We start from the raw sequence: 7,846 nt of genomic DNA on the forward strand, positions 1-7,846 counted from the left end.
GAGACAAAGTGATTTTATTACAAGAAATAGATAGGTTTTAACAACATAGTTAAGGTAGAGATGGATAGAATGGACTACATTGAGAATAAATGTGAATTTGAGGATTAAAAAGGGATTTTTTTTTTTTTGAAACTATTGGGACAAAGAAAGCAAGTCAAAGTTAAAGAGTATAATTTGTAATTTACTTTTCAATTTTTGCCATGTCGCTTTTAGATCTTAAAACCATGACACTAGGCTAGCTTATAACTATCCATATTAAGTGCGAGCTATAGTGCATATGTACTCTTAGCTCGCATTGTAGCTTGAGATTTAATTCAATAAAAGACCTAGGTAAAAGTTTATATTTACATCATCCAATAATATATTGTATCACAACAAATTTTTACAAATAAAGGATTAGGACCTACCACAACCAATCACATGCTCTTTAGTCATTAACCGTTGTTAACTACTTCCTCTTTCAAACGAGGTTCTCTTTAAATTAAAACACAGTATAACCAAACCAAGCTTCTTCCTTACACACCACCAAGCTAAGAAGCCATTGGAGATACCGTTGAGTTGAGAAGCCTCCGACGATGTTGTGGGCGTGGTAGTCGAGGAAGAATCTTCAAGGTTTGGTATTTTCTTGAATTAACTTTCTTTCGCTCCTCAAGCTTTAAGAGAGGATTTTGATGGACTGAATGAAAGACTCTGTAGGTTGGGGTGCGCGCGCGTGTATATATATATATATGAAAGAAAGATGGGGAGGATCTGTATGTAAAATGTGGGTTTTGGAGTTTGGACCGTTTGATTAAATTTGTTTTTGGCTAGGATTAAGATGATGTATTGGTTTTAATTGTGATTAGTAAAGCGTGATAAGCAGAATGCAATAACTGTGCATTGACGCAAGGCCATAGAGAAAAGAAGCCTCCATTGATTCAAGAAAATACTAAAGCTTGAAGATTTGATAGTATTTGAATAGAATTGAGATAGATAATAGATTAGTTAGATGTAGCTAAAATAGATAGCATTTGATAGTATTTGCATAGAATTGAGAGTGAATAGCTAAAAAAAGATTAGCTTCCTAAGTTGAAATTTGCCTAACACACTTGTCCATTACTAATGTGATGTTCTAAGATCCTCTCAAAAAAAAAAAAAAAAAATGTGATGTTCTAAGATATATAATTTTAAACCTCAGTCTTCCACAAAAGTCAACTTAACTTTTGAGCAAAAAAGTTCACGTGGGGTTATATTTTTGAATTTTGCATAGACATTCTATTTTCACTATTTAAACAATCAAACTTGTGGTAATATATGCATCTGCTAGAGCACACAAGTACAATAATAACGGACGATTTCAAATCTAAGCAATGTCAGTGAAAAATTGTTAGGAAAAAAAGAAAGAAAAAGAAATAGAAAAGAATTGACATAGAAATTTATGAGGTTTGTGGCTCTATCCATGTCCACAGGAATGAGTGAATGAGAATTCTACTCTTATAAAAAATAAGGTTTTACAATGAACTTATACTACAAGTCTCCAAGATACCCTATAGTAGAGATCAGTGTTACTTAGAATTCAGAACATGAAATCACTATCTGTAACAAATACCAAACAAAGAAAGGCAAAGAAGCGTGAATAAGCAATTTCAAGTTCACAAGTCCTCCTTATAATAACCCATAAAGGTGTTAACAACGTGTAACCCCGATAGGATCTAACAAAAAAATTTGGACACAATACTGATATTCCTCAACAAAATCAACCAGTTGAGGACTTGAATCTCCAATAATGTCAATCCCAACCTTCTAATGACAAAGGTTGCCAACTCTATATAGTCATACTATGCACAAGCTTCAATTTTCCACCCTATGAGCCATTCTCTAGAAGAATAATTTGGACAATACACTTGGAGCACGTGATGAGGCTGACTAGGCCTTTCACCACCTTTCGTCAGGCATTATGTATAGAACTTTGAAAGGGCCGCATAAACTTAAACGACATTCACGTGACAGAATTGTTTATACATCAAAATTTGAAGTTGTCCTTGAAGTATAACACCATCTCTTGCTAGCAGTTGAACAGGAAAGGAGACAGATCAGTGATCACTCTTGTTAATAACACATACATAGAAACAGAAGCCACAGAAATTTTCCTAATATAAGGTCATTCTTTAGCATTTTGAAGGAATAATGACATCCAGTGATCACCCGAATAATTTCTTTTTCATGTTAAACTAAATGCAGAAATGCTAGGACTTTGCTGTATTTTGAACATGGAAAGCTAGCATTTCCAGTACTTAAATTTCAATAATGATTTATCTTCAGATTTATTATCTATTGGATGATTACATCATTATACCAGTTGAGAGAAGTTTATTTGCCTCTATTAATTAGGTCATTCTTCCATGAGCTTTTGTTTCTTAATGTTAAGACCTTTGGCGATTAAATGTAGATGCCAGGGGAAAATAAAAGAACTTACAATCAAACAAAGGAGAATGCATCCAGTAGCGCCAGGAAACATGGCATACCAAAAGTTTAAGTGGTGCAACTTAGCTCCATCAATGAACAGAAGAGGCAAACTTGCAGCTGCATTTTGATTGTACAGCTTGCATCTTAGCACCAAATTGTGGATTTCTTAGGGAGCTAGCAAGCAACAATGAAAGAACAAGTGTAAGCTGTCATGGCTTTTGGGCATTACCTGGAGGATGAGTTGCACCTGTGTAAATCATGAAGGCAATTGAAGCAGCCAGGGCAGTGCTCCTAGCAAGCCATCCTGCCCCAAATATAGAGAAAGCAAGAACACCAATTGCTGCACAACCAATTTGAGCCATGAACATATTGTACTTCTGCAAAATCACAGCAACAAGACCGTTTGATTTTTGTTCTTATCATCTTATTAAGGTGGTGAATTGCAGTGTTAAAGGGATAACACAGCCAATGACACCAATATTGTTGACAAAATGTGCAGTAAATTGCAGGGTTTGGATTGAAGTGATGCATGTTCATTATTGACTTGTCATTGTTAAATGCAAAATTGAACAGTTGTAAGCTTAGATTATGTCAATTGTCAGAAAGTTTGTTTTGATTCTAAATGTTTCACTAAGTAAGATCTCATTTGCAAATTGGTCAAAATAGTGTTATGCACTTTGGGTAAAAATTTGATGATTCTAAGCACCTCTCCTCGATTCTTCCTGGCTAACCTTATGACTGATCCATGATCATATTTAGCCTTCCCAACTCCACAGATCCCAGCCCCTACAAAAAACAAAAATAGGCAAGTGTGTGCATGCAGCGCGCGCATGTGCACTCATGTGTACACACATACGCATAGAAAGGCAATTATGAAGGATTCATAAACCACATTTGTTTTATTAACACATGAAGTGATGCATGTTCATTATTGACTTGTCATTGTTAAATGCAAAATTGAACAGTTGTAAGCTTAGATTATGTCAATTGTCAGAAAGTTTGTTTTGATTCTAAATGTTTCACTAAGTAAGATCTCATTTGCAAATTGGTCAAAATAGTGTTATGCACTTTGGGTAAAAATTTGATGATTCTAAGCACCTCTCCTCGATTCTTCCTGGCTAACCTTATGACTGATCCATGATCATATTTAGCCTTCCCAACTCCACAGATCCCAGCCCCTACAAAAAACAAAAATAGGCAAGTGTGTGCATGCAGCGCGCGCATGTGCACTCATGTGTACACACATACGCATAGAAAGGCAATTATGAAGGATTCATAAACCAATTGTACAGCTTGCATCTTAGCACCAAATTGTGGATTTCTTAGGGAGCTAGCAAGCAACAATGAAAGAACAAGTGTAAGCTGTTATGGCTTTTGGGCATTACCTGGAGGATGAGTTGCACCTGTGTAAATCATGAAGGCAATTGAAGCAGCCAGGGCAGTGCTCCTAGCAAGCCATCCTGCCCCAAATATAGAGAAAGCAAGAACACCAATTGCTGCACAACCAATTTGAGCCATGAACATATTGTACTTCTGCAAAATCACAGCAGCAAGACCGTTTGATTTTCGTTCTTATCATCTTATTAAGGTGGTGAATTGCAGTGTTAAAGGGATAACACAGCCAATGACACCAATATTGTTGACAAAATGTGCAGTAAATGGCAGGGTTTGGATTGAAGTGATGCATGTTCATTATTGACTTGTCATTGTTAAATGCAAAATTGAACAGTTGTAAGCTTAGATTATGTCAATTGTTAGAAAGTTTGTTTTGATTCTAAATGTTTCACTAAGTAAGATCTCATTTGCAAATTGGTCAAAATAGTGCTATGCACTTTGGGTAAAAATTTGATGATTCTAAGCACCTCTCATCGATTCTTCCTGGCTAACCTTATGACTGATCCATGATCATGTTTAGCCTTCCCAACTCCACAGATCCCAGCCCCAACAAAAAACAGAAATAGGCAAGTGTGTGCATGCAGCGCGCGCATGTGCACTCATGTGTACACACATACGCATAGAAAGGCAATTATGAAGGATTCATAAACCGCATTTGTTTTATTCACACATGAAAAAAATTTGGACACAATCTATTAGCAAGCAAGGGCCCATTGCCCACATACCTTAACGTGTGCTAGTGTGGAAATTAGGAGTGTGCATCCAACCCACCAATCTCACCTACCCAATCCAACTTGAAGGTAATGGATTGGTTTTTTTTTTGGGTTGGTGGGATAATTTGGGTTGAGATTATCTAAAAAGGGGTTAGGTTGGTTAAGTTAAGGTTTAGCAGGTTTAACCTTAATTAAACTCAGATATTATTAAGCACTGTTACATTTAAAAAAAAAAAAAAAAAGGTTGTACCCTACCCTTTGATTGGTGGGCAGCCTTCAGCCCTTCACTAAATTAAAAAATATTTAAATATAATTCAAATATACTATAACTATTGAACAGTTGTCATCATTCATTATACTCAAACCACCAAAATATAAAAATAAACATAATAGTTAAATAATTTAAGGGAAAGATTTTGCAGCATACTAGTATGCAGCAACCTTTCCCATAATTTAAATCTCATAGCTTTAAGTTCAAACCATCCAAAAAATTATTAGAAACCAAAACGTCATTTCCAATTTTCTTTCTAGAAAGACTTTCAATTGAACATTCGTATAAGTAAAAGAGAGAGAGAGAAATACTTAATTTGCTACAGAAAGGCCTATCTTCTTTGCAAATAAAATTAACATTAGGATATTTTAACAATTTAAATGTTTATAATAGGGCTGGATTTTAGTTTGGACTTTGGATAGAAAGAGTCTAAAATCCAAAGTCCAAACCCAAATGAGTCTAAAATTGTGAGCTCCAGCCAATCCTATGCATATAATTGGGTTGTATATTACACTAAACTTGATCCGCCATCCTTATTAATTGTTGAAGCGGAAAGTCCAAACACCAAATTAACACTCCCAAGTCACATCAGTTAGAAATCCAAATAAAGTGATAAACTTTAAACATCATGAGTCATCAACCATCAATTTTATCTATCAAAAAAAAAAAAAAAAAGCCATTTATTTTACCAAACTAAAATACTAAATATTATGTATCGCTTACTGGGCTTCATATCAGGGCAAGGCCCACAGAGAACAGTGATAAACATATGGGCCAAGCCATTAATCAAAGTCAGCTCATTAAGGTCAGTTTGGGCTCTTTCAATACAGGCCCTTAAGAGAGAGAGAGAGTAAAAGTACCCGAGCAGCAGGTGAGGAGGGAGCAGCAAAGAGAACAGCAGAAACAGCCCCCAAAGGTGCAATTGTCATTGAGATTCCTCTTGGGGCCAAAATCTGATCCATCTTGCCCAATATTGCCATTGCTGCAAATGCCCCTATCAAAAACAAGTCACAAACACACATTGCTAATCATACAGTGAGTCAAGAATTAATGGGCGGTCTTTCACCTTTTATCATTGAACTTTTACAGTAAAAAAAAAAAAAAAAAAGCCATTTATTTTACCAAACTAAAATACTAAATATTATGTATCGCTTACTGGGCTTCATATCAGGGCAAGGCCCACAGAGAACAGTGATAAACATATGGGCCAAGCCATTAATCAAAGTCAGCTCATTAAGGTCAGTTTGGGCTCTTTCAATACAGGCCCTTAAGAGAGAGAGAGAGTAAAAGTACCCGAGCAGCAGGTGAGGAGGGAGCAGCAAAGAGAACAGCAGAAACAGCCCCCAAAGGTGCAATTGTCATTGAGATTCCTCTTGGGGCCAAAATCTGATCCATCTTGCCCAATATTGCCATTGCTGCAAATGCCCCTATCAAAAACAAGTCACAAACACACATTGCTAATCATACAGTGAGTCAAGAATTAATGGGCGGTCTTTCACCTTTTATCATTGAACTTTTACAGTGAATGAATTATCTATTTATCCAAGTCAATATTGCTAAGTGTAGCCAAAATTAAGTTCCTAAATCTCTCAAACAAGTAATATATATCTCAAACCTGCAGAAGGCCAGACAATGTCGCTAAGGGAAGGAGCTGCAGGGCCCTTCTGAGGTTTCCAACCATCCCAAAATGGTGCAGCCACGTTGCTTGAGCTTGATGCCACCACCCCATATTCTCTTCTTCTTCTTCTTCTTCTTGGTCCTCCTATGCTGCAACCAAGAGAGCTCTCCAAAACAACATCTTTGGTTTGAATTGAATGGTTCTTGAATAGCAATGAAATTGCTGGAGCAAATGAACGGAAAGATGTAGATGATGTTGCTGGTGGTATCATTGAACCATTTTGATGAATACGGGAATAGCTAGACCGTAGTTGCATTCCCATTTTTTAAATCCCCACTCTCTCTCTCTCCGAAGAAGTATTTTGATTATGTATGTATATTTCATGCGAGAAGAGAGGGGGAGAGAGAGAGTGGTGACCGTTGGTGGTTGGAAATGTCGTGTGGGCTTTTGCCTGTTGGGGATGTCGAGAGGTCATTTGGATAAGGGGTATTCGGCTTCCCTAGTTCCTACCAGTCCAGTCCCTTTTAAGCAGCCCCTTATGACTTTAGTTTTTTTTTTTTTTTACTTTTAATGAATTAAAAAAAAAAAAATTATGCTAACGAGTGCACTTAGGATATTGGTTAACAATTTATTTTAAGAAAGTTTTGATATCACTTTTATGGAAAATGAAAAAAGTTGTCAAAACATTAATAGTTTTTTTTCCATAAAACTTTTTTTTTTTAAAATGGATTGTTAAAAGAGCATTCGTTAACATTTCCCTTAAAAAAATATGCTTAATGTGAATTTCCTCAAAAGAGCCGCATGATGTCGGAAAGATTAATAATTTGAGAAATGCTATGGTAAATCGATTTTGTTAACAGGTGTCGGCCAACCCCTGTTAATGAATTAGCCCCTTGGATCCCACCTGTATAGGAAATGGGCAAAAAATTACTTTTCAGCTTTGGTTTGTGTAAAACGTGTATCTTGGTTTATTCAGTAATTATAGGACAAAAATGTCCTTTTAACGCACGTTTAACATATTTCCCTCTATTTCACTTTTTATTTCCCATCTAATTTGACTTTATCAATATTTTGCTCTTCATCTTCTTTCACTTTAACAATATCAAACTCACTTTCATTCACTTTACCATTATCAAACCCACTTCAAAAAAAAAAAAAAAAAAGGATGAAGAAAAGTTCAGATGTTCAATGAAGGATTAAGCAATTATTTTGCAAGGTACAATAAATTTATTTTATTAAATTCATATTTATTTTCAAATATATTTGAATATGAGGTTAATCTTTTTTTTTTTTTTTGGGTATAATTTTTTTTTCATTTATCCTAAAATATGATGTGGATTGTTTTAATCTTGTTTTCATGTAGCACCAAGTTAAGATTCATCAAGTTGGATGAGAATTTAGTTA

The 7,846-nt window shown here is 35.5% G+C and overlaps 1 protein-coding gene across 1 annotated transcript; it reads right to left on the reverse strand.

Moving 5' to 3' along the window:
• Positions 1 to 1,451: 1,451 nt before the first annotated feature.
• LOC111986291 (uncharacterized) lies at positions 1,452 to 6,936 on the reverse strand. The gene is made up of 5 exons (XM_065765793.1): positions 6,440 to 6,936; positions 6,118 to 6,251; positions 3,831 to 3,978; positions 2,456 to 2,562; positions 1,452 to 2,044 (listed from the first exon to the last, which is right to left on the reverse strand). The coding sequence occupies exons 1-5, from the start codon at positions 6,762 to 6,764 to the stop codon at positions 2,003 to 2,005; spliced, it is 756 nt and encodes a 251-aa protein (XP_065621865.1). The 5' UTR covers positions 6,765 to 6,936; the 3' UTR covers positions 1,452 to 2,002.
• Between the last annotated feature and the right edge of the window lie 910 nt (positions 6,937 to 7,846).

Source organism: Quercus suber, unplaced genomic scaffold (assembly GCF_002906115.3).
Source record: "Quercus suber isolate HL8 unplaced genomic scaffold, Cork oak 2.0 scaffold_653, whole genome shotgun sequence".
In the NCBI taxonomy this organism is placed as follows: domain Eukaryota; kingdom Viridiplantae; phylum Streptophyta; class Magnoliopsida; order Fagales; family Fagaceae; genus Quercus; species Quercus suber.

What these genes read in the sequence shown, in the direction of transcription:
- LOC111986291 (XM_065765793.1), bottom strand. Translation starts at nt 6,764, where the DNA reads ATGGGAATGCAACTACGGTCTAGCTATTCCCGTATTCATCAAAATGGT. An exon ending in CATTGTCTGGCCTTCTGCAG is followed by an intron (nt 6,252 to 6,439) that starts GTTTGAGATATA and finishes TGTTTTTGATAG; the next exon opens with GGGCATTTGCAGCAATGGCA. An exon ending in AGGTGCAACTCATCCTCCAG is followed by an intron (nt 2,563 to 3,830) that starts GTAATGCCCAAA and finishes ATCAAAATGCAG; the next exon opens with CTGCAAGTTTGCCTCTTCTG.